The sequence below is a fragment of the Heteronotia binoei genome, chromosome 10 (genome assembly GCF_032191835.1).
Source record: "Heteronotia binoei isolate CCM8104 ecotype False Entrance Well chromosome 10, APGP_CSIRO_Hbin_v1, whole genome shotgun sequence".
Taxonomy (NCBI): domain Eukaryota; kingdom Metazoa; phylum Chordata; class Lepidosauria; order Squamata; family Gekkonidae; genus Heteronotia; species Heteronotia binoei.
Genome location: NC_083232.1, coordinates 32,830,800 through 32,849,646, shown reverse-complemented (window position 1 = coordinate 32,849,646; position 18,847 = coordinate 32,830,800). Strand labels below are relative to the sequence as shown.

Genomic DNA, 18,847 nt, shown 5'->3' with positions numbered 1-18,847 from the left:
GGTACACTTATCTTCTGCATGTTACATAGCTATTAGTAGACATTTGCTCAATCCTCTGGAAGTGTAGGTATCTCTTTAGTACTTCATGTACTTTATGGATTTAAATGTATGTATTTTATTTTTATGTTGTACATCACCCAAAGCCTGGGATGGGGCAATTCATTAAGTGATGATGATGATGATGATGATGATGATGATGATGATGATGATGATGATGATGATGATGATGGCAGAATTACGTGGATGATCATGTTACAAATCATGAAAAGGGATGCACAGTGTAATATTTGCACTAAAGATTACGTTATTGAGAGCTTTAATTACTAGCCTGACATCTATTTAAAAAAATATATTTATAAGAAGGCAGAGCTTCTAATCTCAGTATTTCTACAGACCAAGGGTCTGAAACAGCCTGAAGTGCTTATGATATTCTAAAAACCAATACAAACACCTCCTGGCCTCTTTTTTCTTTGGATTCAGAGAAGAGGATTGTGTATTGTGTGACCTCCCCCTGGCCTTTTCTTGCTAAGGAATTTCTTCAGATCATAGCTGCTCCTTTGGGGCATGATATTTACTAAGGTCACAAAGTCTTTTGGATGCTACATTGCCTCTTTCTTAGCATCTCATTTTGCATCCTGCTTTTGTCTTCTGCTGGGTGTTTTGTTATAGGGTTGTTTTGTAAATTGACTTAGAAGTGGCATATAACTCCTGGGAGAAGTGATCATGTCATTCAGGGCTTTTTTTTTTGTAGAAAAAGCCCAGCAGGATCTGATTTGCATGTTAGGCTACAACCCCTGACACCAAGCCAGCCAGAACTGCATTCCTTTGTGTTCCTGCTCAAAAAAAGTCCTCATGTCACAGAAAAGGCTTGGCCTTTTCTGTGACATGCTGATTTGTTTAATGTGGGAAGATGTTGCTATAGAGGAATACTCAAGCATACATTTACTTAATACCACATTCTACTTAGCATTATTAAGTATGGAACTGGCCATACTATATGTTTGCTCCTAAGTATATGGATAAGCATGAAATTTAGAGAACTAAATCATCCTAAATGGAGCTGGATCCTTTTAAGCCCATTGACTTTTATAGACACAGAAGGATAGCATCGTAACTTTCTGCTGTTTTGATTCCTTCATTTTACTTACTGAAATTCTGGATTGTCACACTAACACACAAATCCCCCTCCCCCGACTATGGATGTTATTGAGTTTCATAACTGCTGTAGTTTGATTCCTAAGTAGCAATTTCTGTTATCCTTTCTTGATGCTTGAGATAAAATTACAACCATCTTTTTCTCAGCTAAAATAATAAAAGTGCATATAATGAAACTGAAATCAACACCTGTTTTTGCCTTGGAATGGCACATCGTATGGGAATCCCATAAAATAGCATTAAAACACTGTAAAATAAACCAATGAAACATGAAAACTAGCATAGAAAATAGGCAGAATTAAAATGTTTATAACTCACTTCCATAATTGCTAGTGGTGATCAGGCAGCCGATTAATCGAAGGGCAGTTTGACAGTTCAGAACCTGTTTATGTGTCTTTTCAGGAACAGGCTTCCTTGATGAAGGGCCAGCTGAGAACTGTGTCTGATCCTCTGTTGGGGAAATTTTGCTGTGTACTCAGCAAAATGCAGCCTATCAATGAGAAATCCCATTCTTCTGATTCCCCATCCCGAAGGGAAGAACTCACTTTTGCAACTTCACTATATAGCTATTTTGCTTGGGCAGAGTGTGCAAGAACCCAACTCCCAGCTGAGTCTGTGAGTGAGCTTCCGATGCAGCTGCAGACCTGTTCAGCAACTGTTTTAGCTGCTCTATGCAATCTGAACATATTTCTGATCATCTCACAATCTGATTGTGAGTGTTCAGCAGTGTAAATTAGATTGCCAAACAGGTTCACTGAGAAATTCACAGGCTCCCTGGGAAAATATGTTGTGAAATGTAGACATGTGAGTCTCTTGCTGTTGGAAAGCATTTCTTAGCAATTCTGGTAACATTCTTACTTGATTCCTTTTGTGCTTTCCCATATATGCTGCTTTGGTCATCCTTTTGTAAGAAACAAGTGGAAGCCCTCATTTCCTTCCTTGCAGTTTTTATTATCAAAAGTTGCACAAATGTTTCATTGCATTAGAAGCAGAGTTTATCACACTTATGAATGCTTCCTTCTCCTTATGGTGACATTTGTGTGATATGTTTCTGATGACAGTTAATACAAATGACCTTTCGCTTTGTTGAATTTGTTCAAATAAACAACCTTATGCTGATCTGAGCATTTTACTGTGTGAAGTGGGTGTGTGGATGAATAAATTGAAAGGGATGGCAGAGAATCGTGTTATGTATCATTGAAACCTTCTCTATTGCCAGGGAATCAGATGTGTGTTGTAACATAACCTGAATACTTTGTAATATTGCAGTTGTGCTCTGTGGTTACAATGACAGCAGCACAAAGTAAGAACACACACTGCAAAAAATGAGAACTATTGTCTTCCAAGTATGTTCTCAGTTTGGGGGTGGATGGGGGTTAGGTTCTCCCTAAAGGGGTGACTGCAAAGGAAGTCATCTCTTCAAGATCGTTTAAAGATTAGATGCTAGGCAAAGGTCCCTCTCCCCCATTGCTTTAGTGTATTACTACCTGTTCTATTGTGTTTATAGATTTTGTAAGCTACCCTGAAGGCTATCTGTGGTGGAAAGATGGGGTGAAACAGGATTTTAAATCAATGAAATTGGTGCTGTTTAGCAGTAAAGGCTTCCCAGTTATGGAGGATGTGCTCAGGGCTGAGCATTATATTTATAGGTTATAGTCAGAAACTTTAAAATAGATGTAATTAGAGTTACAAACCTCAGTGTGCTGGAGTCACAACGGATCTCCAGGCTACAAAAATCAGGTCCCCTAGAGGAAATGACACCTTTAGAGGGCAGACTCTATGATACTCTAGGAAAAAAATAGAAGTCTTGAGTAATATCACATCTCCACAAAGTTCCATCCTTTCATATGGAATCAGCCCAGTATCTTCTGGAATTTACAAAGTCTGAGTTGGCAATGCTAGACCAAGTGCCATTCTATAAAAGTAATAGGGCCGTATTGTAATGGAATGGTTCAAGGATGCACTATTAGAAAGAGAACAAGACCATGTACTACACTATCAATATGTATTATCTGTCTGCTGAATGCATTATTCTGTTTTCACTGTATTGTTTTCTATGATGTGATAGCATTTGTACATTGTTGAATATATCGTATCTAACACTTTATGCTTTGTGTCAGATTTCTGCAATCCTAATCATTATTACATTTCTTGATAGGTATTTCATTTGTATTGATTGCATTGACTTAAGCTGTGTAATCCACCTGAAGCCTCTCTGAGAAAGGCTGACTATAAATGAAACAAACAGATAACAATAAATAGATGTAACACTAAAGTGAAATATTATGAATGAAAGAATGAAGAAAAATAAAAAAAGAATGAAACCATGGGTTGACTTTAATGTATCACAATTAAAATTTGGTAAGACTAGCAGCCAGATGAAATCATTTTTGTAGCCAGATCTGGTTCTTCATCCACCAGCTGGCCATCCATGAATTATTTAATTTGTTTTCCTTGTTTTTTAGAACCTTTTTGCTGATATTGTCATTATTTTCTAAAAACACATTATTTCACTCCTGTGGAAGCTTATTGTATAAGTTGAACCCAGCGAAGACAGAGGTCCTTTGTGTGGGTCGCGGTGCCCTAGGAGGGGAAATAGCTCTCCCAACTTTCGACGGCGCACCATTGAAACCAGTGCGCCAGGTAAAGAGTTTGGGCGTTTTACTGGAGCCTTCATTATCAATGGAGGCCCAGATAGCAGCCACTGCCAAGTCAGCATTCTTCTACCTGAAGCGGGCAAGGCAGTTGGCCCCCTTCCTGGAACGTCGCGACCTCGCAACAGTGATCCATGCAACGGTCACCTCAAGATTGGACTACTGTAATGCCCTCTACTTGGGGCTACCTCTGTGCCGGACCCGGAAGCTGCAGCTGGTGCAGAACGCATCGGCCAGGCTACTATTGGGGCTCTCGAAATGGGAGCACATACGGCCGGGGCTGCGCGGACTGCACTGGCTGCCAATCACCTACCGAGTCCAGTACAAAGTGTTGGTTATTACCTTTAAAGCCCTATATGGCCGAGGACCAGCCTACCTAAGGGACCGTCTCTCCCCATATGAACCCCAGAGGGCACTGAGGTCAGTGGGTAAAAATAAAATGACCACCCCTGGGCTGAGAGAGGTCAAACTCCAAAACACCAGAGCACGGGCCTTTTCAGCCGCGGCTCCCGCACTGTGGAACCAGCTTCCGGAGGAAGTGCGGGCCCTGCGGAACCTCGACCAGTTCCGCAGGGCCTGCAAGACCGCCCTTTTCAGACAAGCCTATACTGATATCGACTGCTGAGTTGCTAGGAATAAAAGAACCGCCATCTATAATACTACCATGGAACTATCTAAACTGGCAGAACCAGCGCCAGAACAGTTTTATTGCTGCCAGATACATTTAATGTAACTTAAATTATGTATTTTAACTCAATTAACTGGTTTTTATGTTTAAATTTTTTAATTGTTAAATTTAAAGTTTTACCTATTTATGTTAATGTATGAAATGTTGTTAGCCACCCTGAGCCGCCTAGGCGGGGAGGGCGGGATACAAATAAAATCTACTACTACTACTACTACTATATAATGTGTGTTATTGCTCCAAAGACTTCTTCTCTTGTAAAAGTATAAAGCTCTTACAGTCAGTTCCCTCAGATGCTAGATATGAAATTGACAAATGACATAGTTTGAGTTATTCAGGTGGGCAGCCATGTTGGTTTGAAGCAACAGAACAAAGTTTGAGTCCAGTGGAACCTTTAAGACCAACACAATTGAATTCTGGATTTAAGCTTATACCCAGACAGTATGATATAATCAGGGATAAGTTGGATGAAACCAGCTTTCTGTCAATGAATAAGGAAAGAGGGTTGCCTTTTAACCCTTCCAAAATGCTATGTTTGGGATCTTGTGTAGACAGTTCTCTCTGAAATGTTGCCTCTGAGGGATACAGGACCTTGAGGGATGACATAATGAGGGTCTGACTGCAGCTGTAGAGAAGAAGCATTGGAAATTTCCAGTTTAGTCTGAACCCAACCTATTGAGTAGAATTTTATTTTGGCTTCATTCATCTTATTCTCTGGCATCAGTCCTTGAGAATTTTGGTGGAGATATATTGGGGAAATAATGGTTCTTTTTAAAGTGGCAGCATAGAAAGCTGGACTATTTTGCAGGCAATAGGCAGGATCAAAGAACTGTGGTTCTATGAACCAAAGGGAGGGCCTTCAACTTGTTTTTGTGGGATAATAGATTCTGCATCCCCACCTCAATGCTGCTTGGAAGACTGCTCTTGAAACAGATAGATGCTGGACTTTTTTTTGTAGAAAAAGCCCAGCAGGAATCGATTTGCATATTAGGCCACACCCTTAAAATAACCATTGTTTTACACAGGCTTTTTTATAGAAAAGGCCGAGCAGGAGCTCATTTGCATAATAGGCCAAGCCAGCCTATGACACCAAGCCAGCCTGAACTGCATTCCTATGTGTTCCTGCTCAAAAAAAGCCCTGGATAGATGTTTCATAAACTTTGGTGCTATGGCATACAGGTCATCCATTCAACCAAAAAGAAAAGTAGAAAATTCAACTGGGTTTGTTAGCACACAGTCTTTGGGAGCTGATCAACATTTATGTGGAGAGGACTGATATATTACTGCAGCAGTAAAAAAAAAACCATACAAAAGATGTTCCCACCAACTGATGTTAAAAAACATAACTGCTGTTTTTCATTTTCATCATGATAACATTTATCTTAAACTGTCCATGTTCTCATGTTCTAATTAGAATTGCAGTCCAACACCCACATAAAAAGTGTAGCAAATTTTGGTAACATCTGCAGATTTTCTATGCAAATTGCAGCTTTAGTCTGGAGTTAATTATATGAACCTGATTCCCCCTCTGGGCATAATTCTACATGATATATTTAAGCTGTGTAATTGGTGTTTTGGATGATAAATTGTTTTTTCAAGCAGAATATGTTTGTTATTACTAATTAAATAGTTTTAATGTTAGACTTAGCTAGAAGATATATACTTTTAATTTTGCATTTAGCTTTGCAAGATTCTAGATGAATGCTAATTATTTTCTACTTCAAGTACATCTCCATCTTCAAAGTATAGACTTTGGAAATTTCTTTCTGTTCCAGTGTACAGGTATGCAGCATCATTTCATAGCATCAGGGACTACTTGCAACTTTTTATGATAATTGTAAGTCTGAAGATGTATTAGATGTAGGATGAGCTTTGTCTCTTCAATTACAGCTTCACAAATTTGTTGAAGTATATTCATTTCTTTTCCTTTTTTGGCTAATCAGTAGATTTTTGGAAGACTTACAGAAAAATAATCAAATGAACTAAATTACACTATTTAAAATTTTACTTAGGTTCACCTAGGGAGTGGCTTAGGGATTCCAATTTTGATAAAGACAGAACAAATATGAAGAACGGGATCTTGGCTTGATACTACTAATAAAGGAATGGTAAAGTCTGTTTGCCTGGATAAATTTTACTCAAATCTTTGAGAGATATAAAGGAGGAAAGGAAGACTGTTTGATGGCCGCTGTCAATATTCAGCAAATGTTGGGTAGCTTGTCAAAGCTCATAGATGTTTCTTGACTGAATATCTATTGCAGGCCTCTTGACATGGAGTGTGCCTTGACTGTAAGGACACTAGTAGGTCTTCTGCTTCAGTGGGAGTCCTCCCATCCCCTTGCCAGCTCTACCCATCACTGTTCAGCTAGTTGATGATGAGAAATGGTGGGGGGATTGGGGTCAGTCCAGTGCCATGTCATCACATTTGGCATGACACAGAAGTGATGTCCTCTTGCTGGCTGACTCTCTAGCCTTTGCCTCAAACTCAGCAGTTAAAACATAGAACAGGGTTTTTGGATAATGCAAGAACACCCTGGCACAGTGATGTTACTTCCTGGTTGTGCCAGGCATGACATCCTAGTGTCAGCACAATGCTGAAAATGTAAGTCCCAGTCCCCATGATCTCTCAGTGTTTGCCAGCCATGCAACCTTATGTGACTGGGTTGATGGATAGACAGAAGGAGGGATTTTCTAGCAACAACAACACATGAAGACCTTTACTTTTCTTGTGTTAAAGTCATACTTAAGATTTTTCCCAATGTACTTTGTGTATGAAAGAGGAGAAGAATGATTGGTAGGCACTGTCAGAGGGGGGAAAAATTATTCAACTTTCTGTTTGGCAGTCACCATTGCTAGATTGTCCTATATTCAGTGTTCTCCAAGTCTGATGTAGGCGTCACAAAGGAGGTAGGGGCATCTGTTATGGGAGGCATAAACAAAGGCTTAGAGAAAGGATGAAAGAAAGAGGGGGGAAGCCCTAGTCTAAAACACAAGGAAGTGGTAGATTACTGAAGTGATAGACTGGACTATTCTTCAGGCTGCAGGTGGGTGAACCCAGTTTTGAATGCTCTCCTGAATTATAGACTGCTTGCAAATGAAAGTAGAAGAGAGGAAAAAACCAGCCTTGCATAGAACCTTTCTTCTGTGGTACTTTTCTGTTTGCGGGATTTGCAGGATTTTTATGTGGAGGAGCGTTCAAAACCAGAATATATCATTTGCAGTGGTATCGTCCATTGCACCACCTCCTTCCCATCTTATTTTTTTCTGTGTGTAGAGAAGGCCAAGAGTGGTTATGTCACTCAGTGGCTCAGGAGTCATATGTTGCTCCCTGGCATTCTACCTGTGGCTCTTTTGAGCACTTTTACCCAATGTGACACTTGCCATCTCAGGAAATTTGGCAAGGCCCTTGCCCTGAGGGGCTTGTGGTTGGCAGATACTTTGAAACAGCTGCCCCTGGAGGAACAGATACAGGCCTTATCCAAGGGATAGATGTAGCTTTTTTGGTTGATGGCACTGCAAATGCAGCTCTCCACAAGCTGCAGAGTTGGTACCACTGGCCTAGAAAGAGATCATGGAAGTAGAGAAGCAAAGTCAGATACTGAGGTGATGGACTCCAAATTACTTTGACCTCCCCTGTCTATAGACCCTTCCCAGTGCCTTGCTGTTTTCTGATATTTCTGGACACTGGAGTTTTTGGGGTTAGTTATATGTATGTGATTTATTTTCCCAACATAAGGCATGGGGTTTTTGTTTTTAACTGTCATTCAGTTAAACTTCAAAACACCCGCACTCGGGCCTTTTCCACTGTGGCCCCACACCTCTGGAATCAGCTCCCAGAGGAAGTGCGGGCCCTGCGGAACTTAGACCAGTTCCGCAGGGCCTGCAAGACCACCCTCTTTAAACAGGCGTTTATCAATGACTGAATTATAGGTGCACAACAAAGGAAACGCCAAAATGGTCTGGTCTAGGGATCCACCACCACTACACCATCTGACAGACATAGCGTCAAACAATAATGTTTACTGCCAGACTTAATAGTGTTAGATTTAGAAATGTTTTAATTAATTATTGATTGGTTTCAATGTGATTTTAATGTCTTATTACTGTATTGTTCACTTTTAAATGTTGTTAGCCGCCCTGAGCCTGCTTCAGCGGGAGAGGGCGGGATACAAATAAAATTTTACTTACTTACTTACTTACTCATTGTTGATCCTATTTATTGTTCTATCCTGCTGGTTTTTATGATGTAAACTACCCTAAGCCCATTTTTGGGATAGGGTGGGGTATAAATTGAATAAGTGAAATGAAATGCAATTGTTTCAACAGATTGCCCTAGGGATTCTTTAGTTTAAAACACCAGACAATTATTCTAGAATTCATCATAGAGAAACATTCAATCAGTATCTTAGCATAAGATGGGTTCTCATTTTGGATATCAGTGAATGATATCAACATTCCAATTCTAACCTTTTGAGGCAAATTATTCCAGAAGTTAGAGCTTAGATACATCTAGTATCCCATCTCTGCTTCTACATAGCAGGTTTTTTTGACAGAAGGCACAGTATACGAATACCATTGAAATTTCATTTATGTAAGAAATCAAAAGAGGCAGTTCTTCCATTTGCCAACAAACTGATTAAATTCTCCCTATCCCCCAAGCACATTTAAAGTCAGATTTGATAGCATATTTTAAGGTGAGGTACATTGGGGTGTGAAAGATCCAATCTGATGAGGGTAGATGATGCAGTAAGACTTTTATATAGCCAGGGATCTAATTTGTCGAAGAGAAGTCCTTAAGCAGAAGAAGAACTTTTTTCTCACTGAAGCAGGAACCTATTAATAGAACGAAAGAGTGGGAAGATCCATAGGACACAAATATAGTCTCTTCGATACTATACCGAGCAAATGTATATAAGAACATGACAGCAAAAATTACCACTTGCATTTCCTTATATGTGTGCCACTTTTCCCTAAACAGTGGGACAGTCCAGGGGCAGCATTTACCTGGGTTGGCGTCCTTAGGAGGAAAGAGCACTGGAGATGCATGAGGGTTTTGCAATATTTGATGTATTTACAAATGTGCACAGAACACAGGTGGAGGCAAGAGGCACTTGTACAAAGCAGCAGATCCACTACCTCATATCAGATCCTCTGAGCCTGCAGAGGGAGATCCCAAGGTGCTTCAGTCAGCGCACCATAGCGTCTGGCTCCTTTTCTTTCTGTCCCTTGCAAAATCTAAACTGTGCTTCCTTTTCCAACTCTCATCAGCTGTCTCCCTTCTCCTGGGTGTAGGGGGTCATCTCCATCAAGCCCCAGTGAACACGTGGCCACAGCCATCTCCTAATGTATGAGGCCCTTTGGGGGGATGTCTTCAGACATTAAGGACTCTTCCTATTCTTATGTCATAGACCTGCTATTGTCACTGTAAATTCACAACAATCCATTATTAAGTTATGAAGGATGCCCAGGTTGATGGCTCCAGGGTTTTTTTGTAGCAGGAACTCCTTTGCATATTAGGCCACACACCCCTGATGTAGCCAATTCTCCTGGAGCTTACAGTGGACCCTGTACTAAGAGTCCTGTCAGCTCTTGGAGGATTGGCTACATCAGGGATGTATGGCCTAATATGCAAAGGAGTTCCTGCTACAAAAAAAAGTCCTGGATGGCTCTGACTGCATAGATGAGCAAGGAGGATTCAGGATGGCACATAACTCCATCCTTTTCTAGCTTCATCATCCTAGCCAGCTATTTCTGTGCTGTACAATAACTTTGAGCACCTGCAGTTGTTTGCATGGCATGATGGTGTTAACAAACACTGTTATTCTAGTTCGGCATCCTGTGTTGGCTGCGGTCAGCAAGCAATCTAAATGCTGGGGTGCCAGTAAACTGGGCCCTGAGCTGCATGTTTGTTTGCTGTTGCAGTGCTTCAGAGGATGAGACTGCAAATACGTTTGGGACCACAGCTTAAGGAATTCTTGGGGGATTTCCAGATGGATGCTTTCAGGCTTAAAGAAGTGTTTACTGCTAACAAAAACTACACATTTAGGTTGCCGGCTAGTTTAGCTAATAAGGACTGTGATCTTGCCAGTTTCAGAGAAACCCTGCTTTTAAAGTCAACAAATTTATAATGAAAGAAATCCTTTTAAGAGATCAGATGACCAGAGACACTAACTTCTGAAATCGATGTGATGGAATTGGCTGTTGTCTACCCAAATTCCTATCAGAATAAACTGCGTATACTCACCAGGAAGTGAGTTCAAATTAAGCTTCAGAGTCAATCTCTGAAGTTGTTAATTTTTAGGGTGAAACATAGCGCTCAGTGTTTGCTTTTACATGCGCACAAATAAACATGTCATTTTACAATTTTTATTTAGAAGGTAAATGTAATTGGTTCATACAAATGGAAGCATCTGTAGCTCTTTCACCAGAACAAATTCCAGTGGCGAAATGATGCTGAGTCTTGCTTTTTTGTTTTTGTACTCTTCACCCCCAGCACTTTTAGAAGTGTGAATGCATTCCCAATATAGCATAAAACATATTGTAGGTCAGCATCTTGATGCTACTGGAATGAGACAATAGTATCCTGTCTTTTTGTGACTAAAAGCAGCCGCGGCAGCAGATTCAGACTTTTCATTTCTCTTCGTTGTATTAACAACTTAGCTAAAATTTTCACACCAATCATGTTGAAGCCATAAAAATTTGAACTTCATGAGACTCTGGGGTTTTGATACATTTGGTACCCTGCATTAAAGGGGCCTGACTTAAAATGGTTGATATTGTTTTGCAACATATTTGTGCAAGAAAGCATAATCTTTTAGAGGTCTAACTTCAGATATTGAATTCTAGGGTTGCCAACTCTGGCTTGGGAAATTCCCAGGGAAGGCAGAGTTTGGGGAAAGGGAGGGAGCTCAGCAGAGATTGAATGCCATAGAGCCCGCCATTCAAGAGGGCCAATCTGTGATCTGGAGATCAGTTATAATTCCAGGAGAACTTTAGCCCCCACAGTGGACGCTAACAACCCAAAATGAACAGCCTACCTTCCCTACCCTTACAAATGGTGATACTTGAACTCCAAACGATGAATTCTGTCTACATCTTAATACACATGGGAAGCATCATATAACGGTATTTTGCATTTGTTGTGCCTAGAAAAAAAGAGAGGGCCTTGTGTTTCCATTCCACAGTTCCAAAGCTCCAGAGGTCAGAATGGATGCTGTAATTCAAGCAGGCATGGACCTCTCTAGGAGGCCATTTCACATGCTCTAAGCCTGTTCTGTAGCTAGTGGTTGGTGCCTTCTCCAAAAAAAATTCCACCCAAATTGACCCTTGGAGTCCCTTCCTTGATTCTGTTTGGAATGGAATTCAAAAGCATTCCTATTCTGGTGTGTGTTTGCTGTCAAGTTACAGTCGATTTCTGGTGATCCCTTAGGGTTTTCAAGGCAAGAGATGTTCAAAGGTGGTTTGCCATTGCCTGCCTGTGCATAGTGAACCGAATATTCCTTGGTAGCCTCCCATCCAAATACTAACCAGGGCAGATCCTGCTTAGCTTTGTAGATGTGATGAAATCAGCCTAGTTTGGCCTATTCAGGTCAGGGCTTCCTATTCCTATCCTGCTTTTTTTAAAAAATTGGGGTAATAAGGTTGTATTTGAATTGTACCCTAAACATTCTTCCATTCCAATGTTTTAATTTAATGTTGCATAACACTTTATTTTAACTTTTTTTTCCTCCCATGAAAATGGGTACAAGGATGGGAATGTTGTTGATATTCCACGGTAGATATGGCCTCTTCAGGCGTACCAAACTTCATTCCATGATATGTGACATATTGCAAACAAACACATATGTACTCACAAGTAGAAAAAATTGAACAAGGTAGTTAAACAAAGGGTATTACTTCTTTTGGCCGGTTACGGAAATCTAACAGTTTAATGTACTATTCTTTTATACCCTAAAAAAATCTCATTGTGGTCTCTAAGGCGCTACTGGACTTGAATTAGCTCTTCAAGCTACCACTGACCAACACAGCTGCTCTCTTGAAAGAGAGAAAGAAGTACTTTTCTCCCTTTCTCACAATACGAGAACTCGTGGGCATTCGATGAAATTGCTGAGCAGACAGGTTAAGACGGATAAAAGGAAGTACTTCTTCACCCAAAGGGTGATTAACATGTGGAATTCACTGCCACAGGAGGTGGTGGCGGCCACAAGTATAGCCACCTTCAAGAGGGGTTTAGATAAAAATATGGAGCACAGGTCCATCAGTGGCTATTAGCCACAGTGTATGTGTGTATATAACATTTTTTGCCACTGTGTGACACAGAGTGTTGGACTTGATGGGCCGTTGGCCTGATCCAACATGGCTTCTCTTATGTTCTTATGTTCTTATGTTCTTAAACAATCTTCATGTGGTCATAATGACTTTGATGTGCAAACTGATCTCCCTTGACCATAAGGGCTTCCTAAATGGAAAACAACACTCATGTATTCCATTATGTATTTGGATAGATATGGTGAAAATCGCACGTGTCGGAGACATAGTAGAGCACACATGGCAGATGTGTATTGGAGTGCATGCAGGATCTAGATTGTGATGCCAATATGTGAAGTGCAATCTATGTTTAATTGTAGTACCTGACAGCATATGAATATGTGCACAAATGTGATAATGAATGCTGGATTAACATATATCAGTGTATATATATTGAAACACCTTTTTTATCCATCAATACTAAATTCCAGATATATCTTTTTGCTCTTCTTGCAGCTGAGTTTTTATTCCTCCTGTGGGGCATTTATCTCTGCTATGCAGTGCGGACGGTGCCCTCAGCATTCCATGAGCCCCGTTATCTGGCTGTCGCAGTGCACAATGAGCTCATTATCTCGGCTGTATTCCATACACTCAGGCAAGTGACATATTGTGGCCCTTAGGACTTAACTGGCAAATTTTCTGGGCAGTTATTGTTCCCGTATCTCCAGTGCCCAGCAACACATTTTTATTTCACCCATGACATTTGTCCCACTATTTTGTTTACTCAAGAGAAACTACAAATTTAATATCAGTTTCTTTAGATCAGTTTGAGGTCTATATGAAATACCTGCCTATTTTCAAAATGTTTCTCCAAGGTTGCCAGGGAGGTGGTACCAACTTTAGAGATAGATTGAACTGGCCAGTGCTTACTCAGTATGGTTCATTGATTGCATTTAATTGATTGATTGATTGATTTTAAAATTCACATCTTGCATTTTTCTATTATTTGAAGCAGCTTTAAAAAATAGAAATCACAAACAAGAGCAAAACAATTCAGAACAATAAAACCAAATATACACAAGTTTCTGTGAACAACCCTCATGAAAACTAAGTGATCGAGCCGCAAAAAGAATCAATAAAAGTTCTCATAGTAATTAGAGTCCAAGAAGAAATAATCCTGTCAGGGTGCAACCATCCAAACAACAGAATAAGCCAAATGCCAAAAGTCTGTTGAACAAGATCTGCTTTCCAAAGTTTTCTAAACTTTTCCAGAGACATTACTTTGCATGCCTCCAAATGGATGGCCAACTACCAAGAAAACTTGTAAAAGTTAAATGTGCCTGTTCAAAAGAAGACACCTGAACTGGATAGTGGACCTACACATGGCGAGGTGGTCTTCCAGCCATCTGGGTTCTAGGTAATGAAGGGCTTTAAGCTAGGTGGAGAGATGCACATTGTAATATATGCCAGGGCATAGGCAAGCGGTATTAGAAATTAAGGAGGCAAAGAGAAGAATTCACCACAAAGCTACCATTTTCGGTGCCATCCCTATGTGCTGTTTATCTATCTGACTACATTTTATCTGCATCTCAAGAAGTGTATCCATGGCTCTTTCTAATACCTGATCTAAAGCTGTATCTTCTGATACATACACAAAACTTTTCCTGCCAAGTGAGTGTCTCCCATTTATTTCATTGTTAGCGTAAACCTTGCACACACAATGAGATGCATGTGCAGATATATATTAACACTCCCACATGCACACAGTTTGCCTGCAGGCGTGTAAATATGTGTGTTGAGGGGGTGTGAGACAATTAACGTAATGTAAGACCAACATTTTTATCTTTGGATTTTTGTTCTATAAGTGTTGTCAGGAATATTAAGAATTTGACATTTAATATGGGGGAGGAAAGCGGAGGAAGGTGCATTTGCCAGCCCTGTGAATTCTATTTTCAGGTTCAGTCTTGCCTCAAAACTTCAGCCTGATTGGACCCTGATGCTGTTCTTTGCACACACACATTTGACTGTGACGGTTACTGTTGGGTTACTTCTGATCCCAAAGGTATTCCTTCTTTACACCTTTCTCTTGACAAACCTTAGGGACAAACCTGATGTTTTGTGGGCATCTGTGATTGGTCCTCTCAATATTTCTTAGTTGTACTTAGTTGCAGCCATCCACTGAATAGTGGGTCAAAACAGTGGGTTGGGGAGAGGATGTTCTCCCTATGTCCTTACAAATGTTGTGAGCCCCACAGGGGGAGTGGAAATAATCTCAGAGTGGGAATGTGGAATAGGGAATGTCATAGGTGGAAGTCATTAAACATCCTTTCACCCTGCACCCTGAAAATGAAATCAAAATAAAAGCATTAGGAGATCAAGTAATAGATATCTCATAATTCGCAGGTTGCTCTTTAGATGTAGTAATGTAATTATACAGAAGTTATTCTTTGTTAAATTAAAAAGCAGTGAAAGAAATTATCTCATGTTTTTAAGAATCTTGAAGGGAGTGTAACTACCCATGTATGTTTTTGTTTATAGAATTGCAAAGTATTTTTTTTCAGTTAATATAAGTTGGATGCAAAATTTGGTTCAGTGTTTTCTGTTATATTGACCCGTGCATTCATATTCTTGCAGTTTTCCCATTCAAGCAATAATCCACGGGACGATATTGCTACTGAGGTTTATGAAGATGAGCTTGACTTGGGCAGATCTGGATCTTATTTGAACAGCAGTATCAATTCAGCTTGGAGCGAGCATAGCTTGGACCCAGAAGACATCAGGGTACATGCAAGAATTCTCATTTCGTTGTGGTTTTAATCAGGAGTGGAATTCTAGCAGGAGCTCCTTTGCATATTAGGCCACACACCCCTGATGTAGCCAATCCTCCAAGAGCTTACAAGGCTCTTTTTTTGTAAGCTCTTAGAGGATTGGCTACATCAGGGGTGTGTGGCCTAATATGCAAAGGAGCTCCTGCTAGAATTCCACTCCTGGTTTTAATGCATCATAGAACAGCAATTTTTTAAAAAATACATAAAGTTCTGTGACCTGGAATTCTACAACTATTTCAAGAGAGCCTTTCCTAACCTGCTTCCAAGGCTGTCCATTTGTTTTACTGAATGTATATTTATATCCCGCCCTGAGACCGTTAGGGGAGGGTGGGATATAAATATAATAAATAAAAATAAATAAATAAATAACAGAGACATTTGTGCTCTGCCTTTCCTCCAAGGAACCCAGAGTGGTATTTTAACTTTACAGCAATCCTCTTCAAGTAGATTCAGCTACAAGAGGGGGGCAGTTCTACTATTCTTTCTTCCTGGTTATTTTTTAAATGAAAAGCAACCGTGAGAGGCTGAAATTAGAAAAGGAGTACTGGAAGGTGGAGGAGCTGCTTACCACTTTTGTGTCGTGTTGTTTGTCCTTTCAAAATTCAGGGTAGGGTAAAGTTCTTGTTGCTTTTCCTTCATGGGAAGGAAAGCAGCTGGGCAGAAGGTGCTTTTGAGCAAGCAAGTGGCAGAAAGGGACATACTTCTGGTCCGATTTCTACTGATTTCAGCTTCCCATTGCTGCTTATCAGGACTTTTTTTGTAGAAAAAAGCCCAGCAGGAACTCATATGCATATTAGGCCACACTCCTCACACCAAGCCAGCCCAAACTGTGTTCCTGTGCGTTCCTGCTAAAAAAAAAAAAAAAAAGCCCTACTGCTTATGTTTTTAAGCTAGAAAAGACAACAGAAATGCTGGTCAAATATTGGCCTGTAGCGATTTTGACCTGCCTAAAGCAGCTCACTGAGATTTAAAGCTGAGAAGGATTTTGAATTTGGGTTTTCGTATCCAAACCCTAAGTGCCTAGGAACTGCAGCACAGCAGTTTTGAACCATACAATCCATACTAGTTTGGGTCTTTGCTTTTTTCAGGATGAATTAAAGAAGTTGTACGCACAGCTGGAAATCTACAAGAGGAAAAAAATGATTACCAACAATCCTCATCTGCAGAAGAAGAGGTGCTCGAAAAAGGGTTTAGGTCGCTCAATCATGCGCAGAATTACGGAAATTCCTGAGACGGTCAGCAGACAGTGCTCACGGGAGGAAAAGGACCTCGTGGAACATGGGGTTACAAAAAGTACTGCTCTGGCAAGAAAAAACCCACCAGATTCCACAAGCCACATCAAACCCAAGGAGGACTCTTTGAGAAACAGAGTCTTCTCACTGAAAAAGTCTCACAGCACTTATGACCATGTTCGAGATCCTACAGAAGAATCTAATAGTGTAACTACAGAAAGCGTGGAAGTCATAACAGCTACAGAGAATTCTTTAATGGACTCCCTCCCTGGGAAAAAAACAACCAAAAAAACTCCAGAAAAAGTGGAAGCTGTGTCCACTGAAAACGTTCCTTTGGTGTGCAAATCTGTGAGCGCCCACAACTTAAGCGCAGATAAGAAGCCGCTTCACCCAAAAACGTCTGTGCTACAGAAATCTCTCAGTGTTATTGCCAGTGCCAAGGAAAAAACGCTGGGGCTAACAGGGAAAGTGCAAAATGAAGAAAGCAGCAAATCCCACAAATCTCAACTGAAGGTCAAGGATGGGAGCAAAAAGCACTCAAGCTCTGATAAAAATGAGCATAAAGATTCACACCGGAAAAATTCCTCCCATACAGAAGAGTCAAAGAAGACTCATAAATCTGGAATAATGAAGCAACAAAGAGCCAATCAGGTGTCTGAAAATTCTGATGTGGGTGCGGTTAAGATGCTGTCCAAGGATGGCGTTGACATAGGAGAAGTTTGTCCTTGGGAAATGTATGACCGTTACCCGGGCACTGGTCTTTCCGAGTCAAAAGTTCAAAAGCATGTTTCCATTGCTTCATCTGAATTAGAGAAACCCCATCCTTCCCAGCCAAAGGGCAAAACTCATCCAAAGACTGTGGAAGGGCATCAGCCTTCCAACCAAAAGAGCACAGATAGGTATGAAGTATGTCCTTGGGAGAGCCAAGAAGAACATGGGGCAGAAGATGAAAAAAAACATTTGAGTGCCAAGGCTCAGGGAGCTCTTGGGGTGAAAGGTGAGACTGCTAATTTACATTCTGCAGCCAAGGTTTGTGCTGGAGAGCCCAAGGAACTGCCCTCCAAAGCAGCAGCACAACCCACAGAAAAAGATTATATCAATAAACTGAGAGATTCGGCCATAAATGCCTCTTCCTCTCCAGAAGGGAATGTTCTTCCCTCTGATTCCAGTAGATCAGCAACTAGTAACTCACAGCCACCTTTAACATCTCGTGTGGCCGTCTGCCCTTGGGAGTACGAGACGCCAGAATTTCTGAAAGCGGAAAGAAGTATAGCTTTATCGAATGCAACCAGTTTAAGTTCAAATAAAACAGCAACACAGCAGAAATAAGAGGGCTTAGAGAGACACAAGAGTGGAAGGGTTAAGGGCCGGTAAAAGGAGAAAGCCAGAAGGTTCTACAAACTCCAAAAGAGCATCACTTAATCCAGGTGATGAGCCCATTGAGTACATAGGAACTAGTACATGGTCTCTTCTGTGTTTGTTTGTTTCTTTGTTGAGTGCCAACAGTGTTGTCGATGGGATCCAGGACATAAGGCGCTAATGGCCCTTCTTTGCCCATAAAGAGTTTACATTCCAAATGAATGAAAACATGCTTTTAGAAATAATTTATTTATTTTTTCTTTTTGTAAGATGAGCGGGATTGGTAAATAGGACACATAAACAGGACATAAAATCAAATGGAATTATTCCTGAAGGCCCTACATTGGCTCAACATGGGTATGAATTTGTTGTGTGTCATAAAATCTAATGGAGTTAATAGGCCTTGAATCAGCAGAAATGATGCTATGGGGGACTGAAAGGAAATGGATGTCTCTGAACACGATGAGATAAATTGGCTGTTGCTGAGCAAGACACTAAAAGACAACTTGTCTCCTTCCCTCCTATCTACCCTTGATAGTCCTGATCACTTAACGCCCCCGCTCTGGTTATATTTTTCATTGCTTCCCCCTTTTTTCTCTTCTAATGTGCGTGTAGTTTGTTTTGTCTCATATGAAAGCATTGCAGTTTGCTTTAATGTCTGCAAAATAACTTCAATATTGACACAAC

General features: G+C 40.5%; 1 protein-coding gene across 1 annotated transcript in view; it reads left to right on the top strand.

Annotated features, from left to right (window-relative positions):
- GPR158 (G protein-coupled receptor 158) overlaps positions 1-18,640 on the top strand; it is a 186,986-nt gene extending 168,346 nt beyond the window's left edge. The window contains exons 8-11 of the mRNA XM_060248340.1: positions 13,258-13,396; positions 14,698-14,803; positions 15,376-15,522; positions 16,658-18,640. Coding sequence (XP_060104323.1) covers positions 13,258-13,396; positions 14,698-14,803; positions 15,376-15,522; positions 16,658-18,130 — 1,865 coding nt within the window. The 3' untranslated portion in view covers positions 18,131-18,640. The remainder of the gene's footprint in view (positions 1-13,257; positions 13,397-14,697; positions 14,804-15,375; positions 15,523-16,657) is intronic.
- The last annotated feature ends 207 nt before the right edge of the window (positions 18,641-18,847 follow it).